At 40.5% G+C, this 15,915-nt stretch overlaps 1 protein-coding gene across 1 annotated transcript; it reads left to right on the top strand.

Moving 5' to 3' along the window:
* Window positions 1-1,023: 1,023 nt before the first annotated feature.
* Window positions 1,024-14,753, top strand: si:ch211-106h11.3 (CCN family member 1). The gene is made up of 5 exons (XM_042505049.1): window positions 1,024-1,184; window positions 4,389-4,602; window positions 6,618-7,058; window positions 7,499-7,677; window positions 11,399-14,753. The coding sequence occupies exons 1-5, from the start codon at window positions 1,134-1,136 to the stop codon at window positions 11,702-11,704; spliced, it is 1,191 nt and encodes a 396-aa protein (XP_042360983.1). The 5' UTR covers window positions 1,024-1,133; the 3' UTR covers window positions 11,705-14,753.
* Window positions 14,754-15,915: the final 1,162 nt, after the last annotated feature.

The following is a 15,915-nucleotide window of genomic DNA, read 5'->3' as shown; positions in this document are numbered from 1 at the left end:
GTACCTTATGTTCATTATATGTAAAAATTCCTAGATCACTTTATATTTATTGTAAATTAAAAAATGGTTAGGGGGCCATGCAGCACCCTATCGGGACCCAGATTTGGCCCGTGGGCCGTAAGTTGAGTATCACTGTATTTAACCCTCTCACATTGAGTGTCAGTGTGCATCAGAGTGTGTGTTCGCTGCCAGCTCAGGTAGTGCAGATGGCTGGTTTCCTGTGTGCGTGTCTGCGGGGATGACAGGAAGATTATTCAGGCGGTGCTCACCTCCGCTCTGCACTCTTCAATGAGGAACTAAATGAAGTAAATTTTCGTGTGTTTACGTGTGTGTGTGTGTGTGCAGAGAGAGGTGGCCTGGGAACCTCTGAGTAGGTAGAAGGGATGTGGGGGCTAAAGACAGGATATGGCGGGAGGAAAAGAGAGTGATGAATTGCACTGGAGATTATCATAATCATTTTCAACATCACTATCACTCAATCACATGCAGCTCCAAGAAACACTCTGCTCTCCTTGTATATCTGTCCCGCTCTTGTCTAAAAGTATTTTTGCAAAGCGGGGGGAAGGAAATTCCTCGCTGTTTTCCATGGCTGCCCCCAGTATTAATGTAGCACAGACTAGCAGCTGAGTATATTTATTTTACTTTTCACAAAGCAGCAGCCGGACAGAGCTGTGCGTGTGAAAAGAACTTTAAAGCATCGAAAATATTATTTTCGCTCAAACATAAATAAATAAACACCCAGAAGCCAGGTCCTCTTTGGAATGTAGTAATTCTGAATTTTTATGAATGACTGCATTCATGCTCGGCCACGCCCCCTCCCCAAACCTCAGCTCTCCATGTTGGAGCTCCAAGCCCCGCCCCCCGGGATACCTTGGGCGCTCGCCTGCCTCCTGATTGGCCAAAGGAGGTCTGGGGTGGGCGTGGCCTCCATAAAAAGCACGGGGCAGATATAAAAACGAGTCAAACTTTGATCGGTGAAAATGTACAAGTGATGGGAGAGATTTGAGGAGCATCGCGCGTGTCGGATTTAATCTTTTGTGGACAAAAGCTTTTGTTTCAGAGCCGGTGGAGGATTTATTTTCTGTGATATCAATATTTTTCCTTTTTTTCCTCTATGTGAATCAGCTGACAGCATGGGGATACTGCTATTATTTGCTGTCTTGCAAGTGGTGACAGTCGGCTTGGTGAGTGCATGAAGTTTATTTTTATTTATTTATTTTACTTCATGTGAGGAATAAACCCTCACGTGCCTGCTCTCTGCAGCTCCAGAAGCGGATTTGAGCTGCTGCTGCTGCGGTCCTGTGGTTGAGCTGTGCAGTGGTGCATGTCAAAATAATTAAATTAAATCCACCATTCAGCTGCACACAACTGATCAAAAACTGTACCTGTTATACACTAAAATTCTCCTGTCACGGATCAAAGTTTGACTCCAACATTTGGTGAATCTGCGGTAATATCTGCAGGTTTCCAAACTGGGGTTCAGGGGACCACCTGAGGTCCTTGGGGGATGCTTCAAGGGGTCCTCAGCAAAACGAGAATTCAGAAAACATACTGCAATAAAAAAATCTCTATTATATGTAAAAGTATGCAAATTATAATTTCAAAACGTACTCGGTGAATTCAAAGTGTTATATTAATGTAAATAACACTATTTCATTATTATTAATAACGTAGACATGTGTAATTAGCATTTTACTGTTGTTGCTCAAGTCAAGCTAATTTTAAATATACTAAGTTTATACATCTTTTAAATCACTTCTTAAAACTAATCTGTTTAGAAATTTTAGAAAACTGATCATTTTAAACATTTTATTATTTTTTAATCATCTTATACTGTCACTAGGGATTTTACTCTTTTTTATTTTGTATAATTCTAATTTTGTTATTTTTTTTATACCTCAGTGCAAACTTAGCTGCCAACTTTGCTTATCTGCTGCATTGATGATATTTATTTTACTGTTGGGGTTGCTATGAAACTACATGATTTATTTGCTTAAATCATGCAGTTTTAAATCTGGGATCAACCTTGTTAACCACTAGTAACTTTGTTTTGGAAAGCACTTAAATAAAGTTTATTATTATTATTATATAGCTAGGTGGTTTAAACTGTATAATAATGCATTGTCTTATAAGATCTTCTTATGTTTGTACATGGGCGTGGATTTTTGGGGGGTGTTCTGGGGGACACGTCCCCTTCAATATTTAGAACTTGTACATTCATCCACCCTAAAAAAACATTAAAGTAGCAGAAGTTTTATGATTGTTTTGTGAAAAATTAAAGACTTTTACATCATAAATTGATGCACAAACACACAAATTGGTGCATTAAAATTTACCAGAATGCAGGAAATTAAATGTTAGATGCTCAAAATTATCTGGTGGTGGACCCCGACACCCACTGGTCCATATATGTCGCCTCTACAATGTTGAAACAAAACCTTGTCCCTGTGTTTATGTACATAAAAATGTAGTTAAACTAAGTGGAGTAAAAAAGTAAAATTGTTCCATGTGAAACATTGTGAATTAGAGCAGTGGTTCCCAAGTGGTGGGTCACAGTCCAAAAGTGGGTCATGGGTCCATTCTGAATGGACCGCAAGTTACTCGTGAACATTTATTTTGAAATTTACAGCGCATTTTTTTGTGCCATTTCTGTTTATTCTTGCAAAATGTTTTATTAATTTTTGTTCTAAGCCCAAACATTGTTTACATTTTGTGAAATAAAATTGAATATATGATTATTTATAGTATTTGGACTTTGAACTAAAGATTAATCTCTGTGACTGGACCAGTTAGGAACGACTGAATCAGTCCACAACTGCCTGTTTCTAACTCCATATTTACAGTTTAGACGTTTAAATCTAAATAAACTGACAGGAACTAATTGTCTGTGTGTTAAAAGCCTTTTTTTAACCTGCTAAAAATGTCACCAATTCACACTTTTATCAAAATAAATGCACATAAGCGTCTATCGTTCTGTACTGTAGATCCAAAATTACACTACTGTAATATTATATGAGATAAAAATAACATGAACTCACCGCCCACTATAAATATTATCTGACTTATGGTTAAGGAATCAGGTTGTAGTCCAAAGATGATGCTAAAAATGGAAAGCTATTGTGTAATGTCATATCCTTCACAAAGGTGGGCACACGGGGACCTGGTCTGGGTTTAGACAGCGTCAGAGTCAGGAAGGGATCTTCAGGTGATCTGACTGTGGACAGCTCTCTGTGATCTCTGCTGGGAGCTGTTGGAGCGACTCTGGTGTGTGTGTGTGTGTGTGTGTGTGTGTGTGTGTGTGTGTGGACGGCAAAAGAGGGGGTGGGAAACAAAAGATGTCGGAGCAGGAAGGTGGGGGCGGATTTTGGGTCAGAGAACGCACCTTTCATCCCGCCTGGCCCGGCGAATGCCAAGCGGAAGGCGACAGAGGGTTACAGATATCCCTGAGGGGCTTTGGGACAGTGCTGGGCATTCAGCGAATGTTTAAGCCTCACACACTTTGAGGAATTTCTGTGATCTGTGTAACATGAGTCAGACTATTGTCCTGCTCGGTCTCCAGCGTGGCTCCACCTTAAATGCACTGTAGGAAAGTAGCAGTCGTAATAATAATAATAATAGTAATATTTATATAGCACCTTTTACCCTTGAGCAAATTGGTTTAATTTGATTTTTTTTCAAAATCATGGGGAAACAAAGGCAATGAGCAACTTGGTGAGAAATGTCTTGTAATTTTCAAGAAATACTATTTTTTACAAGCAAGGGAAAAATTTTACAGAGAACTATATTTATCTCAACTATTTCTACATTAATTACCATTTTTCTTTGTATTTTTTACTAATTTCTTGCTAATTTCTGGGTAATTTCTTCTTAAGAAGCTCATTGACTTGCTGCCTTTGTTTTTGAATGAAATCAGGAATATTTGCTCAGATTTCGAAGGGTTAAAAACAGTCTACAAGTGCTTTAACAGACAAAGCAAAAGCAGAAATGGGATACTAAGAAGGCAAAACAGAAACATACCTTCTAAACACAAGCGAGATGAGAGTTAGCATAAAAGTTTTACTTTTTTCCCTTTCTTTTTATTCATTTATTTTTGTTGCTTGTGTTTATTGATCTTTTTTTTCTTTTTTGTTCTTTTTTAATTACGGTTTTGTCATAATTATATATATTTTTTGTGCTCTTTTTTTTAAGTGGCAAAGTGGGAGTTATATTCCAAATCAATAAATTGGTAGGTAAAATAAAAAACAAAAAAAATTAAAAAATAAAACAGAATAAAAGGAAATAAAATAGGTAAAATAAATCAAATTAAATTAAAAAACAGAAATAAAATAAATATAAAGAAATAAAAGTGCAAATATTCAGAGAAGCTAACAGTGTGCCCTCTCCTGTAGGTGACAGCTGGCTGCCCGGTAGTGTGCGAGTGCCCGGCGGGGCCCCCCTCCTGTCCCCCGGGGGTCAGCTCGGTGCCTGACGGCTGCGGCTGCTGCAAGGTGTGCGCCGCTCAGCTCAACCAGGATTGCCACGAAGGACGACCCTGTGACCACCATAAAGGCCTGGAGTGCAACTACGGCAACGATGTGGGCCGTACCCATGGCATCTGCAGGGGTACGTACCACAGAGAGCAGGGGGGGAGGTGCAGGGGGGGAGTTTTTGGGTTGACAGAGTTTGGGGTTTAGCGCAGGGTTGAGTGAGGGGATGTGTAACTTCAGGGTGGGGAATCTGGCTTCCGAGCCGAGCGGCTGGAGTCTCTCTTTGATAGGGGCTTCGGGTTTGAAGCCCGTGCCACGTCTCAAAAACAGAGCACCTTCATGAGCTGCGAGTGAAACGTGGCCAACTTTGGGATTTATATAAGTAGTTCAGTGTGTACACAAACAGCCTCATGAAACACACGCACGCACAGTGGTATTTTTATATGCGTGTTTATTTGGGGGTGTTTCTAAATAAAGGGGGGTATCCGGGGTGTTGCATGGGGAGTCCCACTCAGAGAGCGAAGTGGACGGACATTGTAAACAAGTCAAAATTCCTGTCTGGTCTAAGAATAGAGCTCACTTCATGAATCTGCAGATAATGTGTCTCTCGCTCTCTCCTCTGATCTCGGCTCATATTAAAAGATGTTTGTTATGTTTTCACTTTTCACCAGCTTTAAAGTTTTATTTGCATCCAGAATATCTGCTATGTACGGAAGCAAATACGAGACAAAAGTAACATCCGCTGAATGTATATGTTACTAATTAAATTAAAACATTTCTTGACTTGCAAATTCAAAATCTGAAATTTAATACATTTTTTCAAAATTCAAAAATTCAGATCCAAAAGTTCAAGTTTCAAAATTAAAAAAAAAAAAAAAGAATTTATTTTATTGCTCAAATAAAACTGGTCAAATTCAGATAAAAAAAATAATAATTTGAAAAAACAAAATTCAAGCAGCTTTTTAAAATTGACCACAGCTGAATCCAAAGAATTGAATTCAGAACAAATATATTCAGTAGCTGTAAAAATTCAAATAGTTACGTCTCTTATTTGCCTCTATAGATTGACCCTGCATGTTTAGACCAATCGGATTTGACTTAAGCTCTATTTCAAAATTTTCTACTTAAATTCTTAGATCTGAATTTGAGAAACCTGAATTAAAATTTTTTTTTTACATTATGAAACTATGGATTTTAAGACATCGATTTGTGTATGCACACACTCACACAAAAATATTTTAATTTCAGTTTTTGAAATTTAAAATCAAGAAATTTCATAATGTAATTTCAAAGAGGTAGACTCAGAACAAATATATACAGGTACATAGTTTTCAAAGTAAAATATTTTAATGCAAAGATTTTTGATGTTTTAATTACAAATTTTAGTACTGAGTGGTTGTTAAAATTCCCAAATATTTATGTGCCTGAAAGTTTTGACCAGATTTGACTGATCAATTTGAAAATGTTCTACTTGAAATTTTAGATCTAAATTTGACCGACTAAATTTAATCAACTTGAATCAAGTTTTTGAAATTATGAAATTTGTAATTTTTGGATCTGAATTTGTCAACTAAAAAAAAAAAATAAAGACATTTTTTGGCTGTTAACCCTTTGAAACCTGAGTTAAGAGGCAACAAGAAACTTAGCAAGAAATTAGTAAAAAAAAGTTTTAAGGAAATTACTTGGAAAAAAAGCAGAATAAATAAATGAATAAATGTTAAAAACACAAACAAAAATAAACAAGAAAACAACCTAAAATGCTGAAAAATATAAAGTGTATGTGTTTATTTTATAACAATTTAAAATATGCAATTATCATAATTATAAATATAGATTTATGCGCGTTTTTTCCTTTTTTTGGGTAATTTTCTAATAACCCTCTTTTTTTTTTTTTAGAAATAATTTTAAGTAACTTTCTTGTCACAATTTACTAATTTCTTGGAATTTGAGGGACACTTCTTACCAAGTTGCCTTTACCCCATGTTTTTGGGGTCACATAGGTTGTGAATGGCACCTGAACGCAGCACAAGAAAACTGATGTTGATCCAGGTTTGAAAGAGTTAAAATCGAATTATTTTATGTTTCTCGTTTGCTTATTTGCTGATGTGTTTCAAAGTATTTTGACCAATCTGTCTACTCCCTCTCTCGCAGCCAAGGCGGAGGGCCGCTCCTGTGAATACAACGGGCGGATTTATCAAAACGGCGAGAATTTCCGCGCTGGTTGCAAACACCAGTGCACCTGCATCGACGGGGCGGTGGGCTGCGTCCCCCTCTGCCCCAGCCATGTGCCCCTGGCGTCCCCTTCCTGTCCCGCTCCGCAGCTGGTCAAAATACCCGGCCAGTGCTGCCTCAGCATCGACTGCCACAAGAGCTCCACCGTAGTGCCCCCGCTGCACCGTCGACCCCAGCCTCCAGCTTACCCGCCTTACCCCTTCATCCCCTACCCGGCGTACCCCTTCCCGAAGCCTTACCCGAAACCTTACCGGAAGCTGTACCCCTACAAACCCAAAAAGGAGAAGGACGCCCTGGGCAACGAGCTGGTGGACGTGGGGCGCAAGTGGGACAAGCCACGTGGAAACAAGCACCTGGCGGGTAAGCAAAGGAGCCGCCGTGTCGCCTCAGAGTGCCGCCTGTTTCCTCTACGCAGTAAAGCATCATGTTTATGTTTTAGTCATTTTAGCCCCCTGACGCACAGACGGCCTCACTGTGGGCCGTTTCCTCCGCATCTGTGTGTCAGCGTTTGTGTGAGGCTTGTTTTCCACTGGCTCCTTGCACACCAGAGGTGCTCTCACACAGCACATACCTCTGTCACCCAGCTTTCCCCTCTCTGTAATCACCTCCTCTGTGCGTCACTGTTGCCTGTTCACTGAATGAGACCAGTGTGCTTTGCATCTCTGGACCTCTGCGTCTCCCTCGCTCTCCCACCGGCCCTTCGCCCCCCCGCGACTCCGCTTTTGCTGATCTTGCTTCTCTGTCTCTGACTCTCCGAACGTCACACTGTCCTCTCACATGTCCTCTGTCTCATCTCTCAGCCTGGAGGCAGGTGGGAGATCAGTGCGTGGTTCAGACTACTTCCTGGTCGCAGTGTTCCCGGAGCTGCGGGATGGGCGTCTCCTCCCGTGTTACCAATGACAACGCCCGGTGTAAGCTGATCAAGGAGACGCGTCTGTGCAACATTCGGCCCTGTAGCTCCATGTCTGTCCCGGTCAAGGTGAGGAAATATGTTCAGGTGCTTTTAAGTACTGACACACTACAGAGGGGTCGTAATTAAACACACGAGGACATGGAGGACAAGGACCTCAACAAGAGGTCAAATCTAGCACTGTAACTATAACCACAACAATAACGATGTGAGCATCCACACTGATGAACGATGGCGTTCTGTAAACATAAAAACATTTTGTGGCCCAAGAATGATCCAAACGATATCGTTCTGCACTTCCGTCGTAGTTGAGTTTGGACCATTTTTTAAACTTTCTCTTTTATCTTTATAATTATTGTCCTTGGTGTAGACGGCCCTTTAGCCACTAAACCACACGGCATTCACATAACTCCGAACTTCGTAAAAGTTCGCTCACGGTCGCAAAACTGTCCAAATATTCTTTACTTCACACTGTCCGCACAAACGAGCCCTCAAAATAATCCTCAGAGGCTGACGAGTCCAGCAGTGTATCGCACAGAACGGTACAATACCAACAAAAACACTCAGACTCAACAAAACAAAAAAAAACATATTACATTTACAATTTCAGTTTGTTAAATTTTGGGTTTGAGCCTTTGAAATCTGAGAAAATTAACCTGATTCCTTTCATGACCATAAGGAGTAATTTTACAGAAGATGACCCAAAATATTGCCAAGAAATTACCTAAAAATCTGCAGAAGGAAAGAATAAAAATAAAAGAACAAACAAGGAACTGACCTGACCGCTAAGAAACACTAAAACATTTTTTTTTTAAATCTAGAACATAATTTTAAATACATAATTATAAGAATTATAAATACTGTTTTCATTAATTTTTTTTCCTTTTGTTAAAATTTTCTCTTTCTTATTTGTTTTTCAGGTCATTTTTCCTTTTACTGGTTTCTTGCAATTTGCAGAACATTTCTTGATAAGTTGCTCATTGCCTTTTTTTGTTGTGTTTTCAAAATAAATCAAACCGATCTGCTCATGTTTTCAAAGCTTAAAATGCAAAACGCGATTTTGCAACTACTGTTTACCTCCATTCTTTATTGTGATACGCTCGACTATGACGGTTCTGTGCAAAACTGGCTGGTTCAGATAGCACTACGGTTCCAAGAATCCTAAATAGAACCAATTAAAGAACCAGAGGTAATTTAAAGGGGCATTAAAGGTAGAGATTGCAGTTCTTCCTCTAATGGACCACAAACACGCGGAGCAGCCACCGTGCTAAATAGATTCAGGAAACGGTTGCTCTCCAGGGGTCACATTTTGGTATTAATATCGTGGCGTGGGTACAGACTCACTCACCCTGGATCCTGGAGCCCGTTCTGGTCCGTTCGGTCTATTCATGGTTCTGTTGCTGCGAGGAAAATGTCCTCAGCAGGACGACAGCGGAGCAGATTTAGACCATGCGTCCTCTCTGCAGCCTCGTGCTCACTTCATGGTCGTCCCGCTGTAAATGAAAATAATAAAACAGTCAGTTAGAAAGTTTGTGAAAAACTCACTTTACGGTGCAGAGTTTGAGTTTGCTTACCTTTGCACAAAAACTGCAAACGGGAAAGCAGCCTGGCTCAGTCTGAAGGTCATAAGCTTTGTCTACGATCACCTCTAAAGCTCAATAGGTGCGTTTCCATTAACCTTCAAACAAACTGAAATTCCGAATATAAAAAAACGCCTAATGGAGACAAGTCAATTTTTAAATAACACATTTATCACAAAAACGTTTTAATGCTTGCATGAGGTGCAATATCAGGCAATTTGAAAAAATCATAGTTGCAAAACTGCAATGGAGACACTTTTTTGGCTTTTCTAGGTCACATGATGCTATGTCTTTGTGCTTGTCAGTAGGAACTGGCTCCCATGATGCAGCAGGAGCTACAAGATCTGTTATTGCAACACATAACTCTGAGAAAGTTAAGGCAGATCATCAGAAAGTTTTGAATTCACATTTCCTCTGTGAAATTGTGGACTATCATCTCCCAGAAATCCCTCATACGTGGCCGCTCCCACATATAAGGGGCTCGCCTTTCCATCATGGCTCCATAACGCGCCTACGTGGCCTTGGATTGGAAATAATGACGGCTAGCGTGATGACTGCAATAGAAATAAAGCTGCTAATGTTTTGAACATCCATCACCATGGTTACTGGGATGTTATCAGAGGAGAGGTCACGCAGCATCACTAAATGGAAACAGTCATCTCACAATTGCATTTTATTTTGAAAATATCGCTCAAGTTTTGGGCAAATCCCCCAATTGTTATACTATAGCATCCTTTTCTGTGATCTTTTTAGAAAAGAAGAATTCATTTTAGGTTACTGAAAATCACACCAGCTCTATTTTTATAAATAACACACAGTGAAATGTGTTTTTTTACATAAATCGCAGAACTTTTCAGAGACGTGACAGAGTGGAGGTTTGCATCTCTCTCCCACGCTGACCTCTGACCTCTGCGGCTGTCAGCTGCACTCAGCGGCTCTCTGCTGTGTGATTTAAACAGCACTCGATTCGCCCACTCTGTTGCTCTCTCACATTTCGTACGCAGCGACGCCCTCAGAAACGCTGAGCCTCTCGCCGTGAGCCACTCGTGAGGCTGATGGGTTGTTATGCACCTGTTTCGCCGCGCTCTCCCAGTGTTTGCAGAGCTGCTGTGGGTGTTAATGTGTGTCAGTGTCAATCCGTAACTATCGCTGGTATGCTCCTCTCTCTGCCTCTCAGCCGTTGCTCTGACCTTTAGTTTGTTTTTCTCCGTCTCTGTACTTAACTGCTTTAACTTTGTTTTTCATATCTCAGGGCTTAAGTGGGGAGTTTTTTTATTTCGCGGTGCGGTGTGGCAGCTTTTAAATGTGATCCTATAAAGCTCTATCTGGAAAGAGTTGCCTGAAAGTTTTGTAAATACATTCGTACTCCCCAGAGCATGAATCATTCACATGAACCTGACGCACACAAAACATCCTTTTACATCGAGAGCGAAAGAAAAAGCATTTTCTACCATGCCGAAGAGTTGCCGTGTGGATTTTTGCACGTCAAATAAATTTAAACAATCCAGAGCTAAAGGGTATTTTTCAGCCTGGACCATATATTCACGTTTTTGTGTCTAAGTGACTCATGAGAACAGTTGAATTGGTCAAGTATACAGTTGTGAAGTAAAGAGTCCTAAAACCCTTTCCCTTGTCTTAAAGCAGCTTTACAGCTTTGCAGAGTCACACTCGAACTTGTCGATTTATCTGTTTATGATATTTTCAATCGTGTTTTAACGTGCTTTAACAGTGTTTGTAGAGGTGATGCTGTCGTGCGACCGTGATGTAGTTCGTGTATAGCCTAACAATAGCTTTTTACTTCTGGCGATTTCATTTACGCTTCAAAACACCCAAAATTGTGTTCATCTGTAAATATTATCATTCTGAACAAAACATGTAAGTCTCATAAACTCATAAACGATGACCGAAAATCCCATTCAAAAATCCCGTAAGGTTTTTGTCGAGGGAACCAGTGCGATGCTAACTTCCTGGTTGGCCTACAAAAATACGTCATCCCTCCACCGCTCTATTGAGCGAGAACAATGGCCAAGCTGCAATGTAACCACTCAGCGCATGTTTGAAACATCACTTTACTTTCACTGTAAGTGTTTGTTTTTGCCACTTTTCCCGTTCGTTAATCTCTCTTTTTTGGGGGGTCATTTCTTCACTGGTTTCTTCTAAAGTTTTTAAAGTGTTTTGTCTTTCACTCTCTCCTCTCTCTACGTCCACAGAAAGGAAGGAAGTGCTCTCGTACCCACAAGGCGCCTGAACCACACCGCCTGTCCTACGCCGGCTGCAGGAGCACTCGCCTCTACAGGCCAAATTACTGCGGCGTGTGCAGGGACGGCCGCTGCTGCTCACCCCGTCGCACACGCACCGCCAGCGTGACCTTCGCCTGCCCTGATGGCGAACGCTTCAACAGGTCCGTGATGTTCATCCAGTCCTGCAAGTGCAGCGATGAGTGCAACCACCTCAACGAGGCTGCCATGCCGCCTCAGCGGTGGCTCTACGGAGACACGCACAAGTTCATCGACTAGTGGTACCGCCCCCTCCTGACCGACATTCCCACACCAAAAAAAAAAGACATTAACTCCCCCATAGTGATCCCTGATATAGAGTAGCTGTCCTTAGTGTATCTTTGAGTAGACGCAAGCGAGTGTGTCTTTTCTGAAAGATTATTTGGGGAAGAACGGGGAAAAAAGCGTGAATCAAACGGACGCAATTTAGCTTGGAAAGAGCGAGCCCCTGCTTTAGTGTAGATAAGAAGTCGTTCTGGCGTGACCAGACTTCTACAGACTGCGCCGAAATCTTTATGGATACCGCCACGTTGCCGCCAAATGTCCTTTGAACTCTGAGACTTTTTTGGGGGACGCCGAAGCGATAATGGTTTGTGTCTTTTCGTCGATGGTGTCGCATCGCAGTTACTGACGCCAAAAGAAAGCTGGTTGGATGTTTCTTTGGAGCCAAATATGAAACCCGCCGGTGCACTTCAATAATTCGTATCGATAAACCAAAAACTCATGGAGAGACTTGACAGCAAAGACTGGGATGGTCAGAGGATGGAGGAGCATCTCAGATGTTCTCCGAGGAGCGTGGCTCGTGTCTTTTTATGGTATTTATTCACTGGTATTTATTGCTGAGACAGACGTGATGACACAGCGGCCTGCCACCAGGGAAGGCGGCGCTGCTATGTTTGGAGCGCCGGCGCGGCTGAACGGGGACAAAACAGCTGAGAGCTGTCAGCCACGAGAGGGAGAGGAGGACTCCCACAGATCCGGGGCTCGACCCCGGAGGTCACGGCGGTCAGAGCGCCATATCTAATGATGGATGATGAAGGCTACAGGAGAAAAAGACAGAGTTGAACCTGACGGGTCGAGGCTTTGTGCGCATTAGCGGGGGAATATGTCAAAGGTTGTTTACACAGCTGGACTCATCCCCTGCCTCGCCTCCACATGGGACTGAGACATTTAGCAAGCACCAGAAGAACAAGCCTGGGATTCTGGCGCCGAGACGTCGACCGCCTAATTCGGCGCAAATTACAATCCTGACTCGGAGGGGCGGCGAGAGAAAATCAGCCACTCTCTGGTTTTGCTGTAAAAATAAAAATTGAAAACTGCGTGTACCGGGGTAAACATGTAATTTGTGACTGGCGGGTGGAACCGCTCTGGTGCCCAAATCGGGCCTGTAATCGAGCAGCACGCAGGCTCGCAAACAATAACTCATGTTCTCGTGTTTAAGTGGGGTCTGTTTCTGAAAAAAGAAGGCTGTGTTGTCAGTTGACGTCAGTGTCAGGGGCGGAGAGGAGCTTTACGGCCCCGCAGAGGACGGGGCCAAAGGACATGTTGAAGGACTTCTGTGTTATTCTCTAACTGTTGTGGCCAAAATCATTTTCTATGACTGAAGAACCCGAACATCTCACCTGACTGGGACTTGGGTTCAAGTTCATGCACCTTAAGACAGCCTTGATTCATGACCTTTTTTCTCACGCAAATGTAATACGGAGGGACTGAAAGGTCATTTCAAACTGATTTTTGTATTTACACATTTTAAATGGGTGATTCTGGATTATCTGAAGCACCATTTTATCATTTCAAAGATGTTTTCTCTTGTGCCATAAAGCGGGGCTGCAGCTTACATTGTTTTCAGTATCGAATAATTTGCCAATTACTTGATCGATGAATCGTTCGGTCTTTTACAGTGATACTCAACTGCCCAAAATCTGGCCCCGATAGACATTTTCTAATTCAAAATAAAAATAAAGTGATTCACACTGATCACACACACAATTGTTTTTGTACTTTTAGTATACATACAGTGCCAGAGTGCATAAAACAGCATTAAAACAGAGCTTGTTTATTAAAAAAAGTGCCAGCGGAGGATCCCCCGTACCCCCTGACAAAGGTCCAAACAAGCCCCACTGTCCTAAAATCCTAGAAAAGTTATGAAATTCTAGAAATATGCTAAAATCGTAGAAATGTCCTAAAATCCGAGAAATGTTTGAAAATCCTAGAAATGTCTTACAATTTGAGAAATCATCTTCAGTCCTAGAAATATCCTGAAATCCAATAAACATCCTAAAATCCTAGAAATGTCCTAAAATCGGAGAAATGTCCTAAAATCGAAGAAAAGACCTAAAACGCTAGAAACGTTCTAAAATCCTTCTAGAAAATCCTAGAAAAGTCCTAAAACCCTTGAATGTCCCAAAATCACAGAGACACGTGGAGCTGCTGTGACTGGCCCCTGGCGTCCGGTTATTTATCCCTGGTCTTTTAAATGTAAAAAGTGAAAAATGTCCATCGTAGTTTCCTGAAGTCCAAGTTGACAGCTTTAAAGGTCTCGTTTCGTCAGTCCAAAACCCAAATATAGTTAGTTTAATACGATATCAAGAAGAGAAACACAAGAAAGAATTTTTTGCATGAAATTAAAAAATTAAAAATTACTTTGACGATAAATCAATGATCAAGTTATTTTTGTCGAATGGATTAATCAACACATCGTTGCAGCTCTAGCCATAAAATAGTGGCTTTGTTTTCATTTTCATGTGAAACTGGAAGATAATTGCCTTTTTGCCATCTCCTGGCTACTGTAGACTTTGTTAGTAAAGAGATTTGAAGTCTGAGAAACTTTAACAGTGATTACAAAGAAAAAGTGTCTTTCATTGCTATTTTCTTTTTGTAGATGCTGTGGTTTTGGTACTGTATGTGTAGTTTTGTTGGACACTATAGAGCAGCTATGTACAGATGCATTGTTACCTTTCTTTGTAGATCTATCTGCTGTATAAGGGCCAATCCGTTTACCCAGTTATACTGACGTAGTCCATGTTTAGTTTAGCACTGAACAGAGCAGCGTTCAGATCCTTTATGAGCATTAAGTGCCAAGTTTTGAAAGCATGATGATTGTATTTCTACTAGTGTACATTAATACCATCAGTAATAATAAAGTCATGCCTGTAAAGATTACATATTAAAAAAATAAAGATGTGATCACACGTTCCTCACAACTACTTCTGCTGGAAACTGGTTGGATTTAAAGAGTTGGAATGAGTTCATCATTTTTGCATTTTTAATAAAGACATTTTCACTCCTACACTCGGCGTCGAATGATTACCAAAGTGATACTTATTGTGTAGATGAAATTATTTAAGTTTCAGTTAATTCTCTGAAAGATATTTTACAGCCATGCTCGCGGCTCTGAGGCTGTAGGTGTGCTTTGGGTTAAAACATAGTAAAGGCGTCTACAGGTAGCAGTCACAAAAATGTAATGCCTTTAAGGGCCTTTTAAAGATAATTTTGACCTAATTTAAGACAATTGATCAAATTCAGATCTCTTTTCTACACTAATGTCGGTTATTAAGATTTCCAAAACTGTTGTTACCAAAAGACAGAACCAAAGCAGTTAGTAATGTGAGTATTACTGCAGTTTTATGTGCTTGGCTACATCTCCTTTTTCTTGTTTGTTTGATACCAGCTAGCAGGCAGAGAGCCTTTAAACACGTGTTCGCTTAATAAACAACAAAAGTTGAATATTTTTGGTTCAATATGAGCCACGGTGCATCAATGTAGCCTTTAAAAGGAGTCAGATATGAGCAGTCCCACCGTGTTTTCAGTTATTGACAAAGGATGTGCTGCTTGCACAAATGAGCCCATACACGAAAAACTACACATCCCAAGTAATATTTGTGCTGTTTGGGCTTTTCTAGAGATTTTAACAATTAAGTAGATATCTATATGTCAACAAAAGAAACATCATTATTATATGAAAGTTACCTTTTTTTGGAGTTTGCCTTCACCATGTGCTCAGGGAGGAGGGTCAGGAAGTCAATGTCATGTGACAGGAAGCACTTTGGAAACTTTTTTTTCTTAAGCACACTTTAGGTGGTCTGCTCACGTCATTGATATAAAAATACATGAATAACCTTGAGAAATTTATTTGTGAGTGGAAAATGAAAAAAATGAGTTGAGTTTATCTACATTTTATTAAAAGAGAAGTGCAGGTATGAAATTAAAGACAGTATTGGGTTCAATGTTAGGTTTAATCAAATTATTAAATTATTAAATGATTTTTACTTTTGAAATGGGGACTTTTCACGCAGAAGTTGACTCTTTTTACCAAAATAAAATTAAGATCGATAAATTAAATTAGATAAAATGTATGTGGGAATCAAGACCTCACACTAACATTTTAAACTGACTTTTAGGGCCTAAAATTTATGAAAATTTAAGACATTTAAGACTTTCTCAGGACCTGC

Source organism: Plectropomus leopardus, chromosome 17 (assembly GCF_008729295.1).
Source record: "Plectropomus leopardus isolate mb chromosome 17, YSFRI_Pleo_2.0, whole genome shotgun sequence".
Classification (NCBI taxonomy): Eukaryota; Metazoa; Chordata; class Actinopteri; order Perciformes; family Serranidae; genus Plectropomus; species Plectropomus leopardus.
This window is presented reverse-complemented; position numbering and strand designations above follow the sequence as displayed.

Bases quoted from the DNA above. Each gene is read 5' to 3' on its own strand.
- si:ch211-106h11.3 (XM_042505049.1), top strand. From the start codon at position 1,134: ATGGGGATACTGCTATTATTTGCTGTCTTGCAAGTGGTGACAGTCGGC. The intron at 1,185-4,388 runs GTGAGTGCATGA...CCTCTCCTGTAG, and splicing joins AAGTGGTGACAGTCGGCTTG to GTGACAGCTGGCTGCCCGGT. The intron at 4,603-6,617 runs GTACGTACCACA...CCTCTCTCGCAG, and splicing joins TACCCATGGCATCTGCAGGG to CCAAGGCGGAGGGCCGCTCC.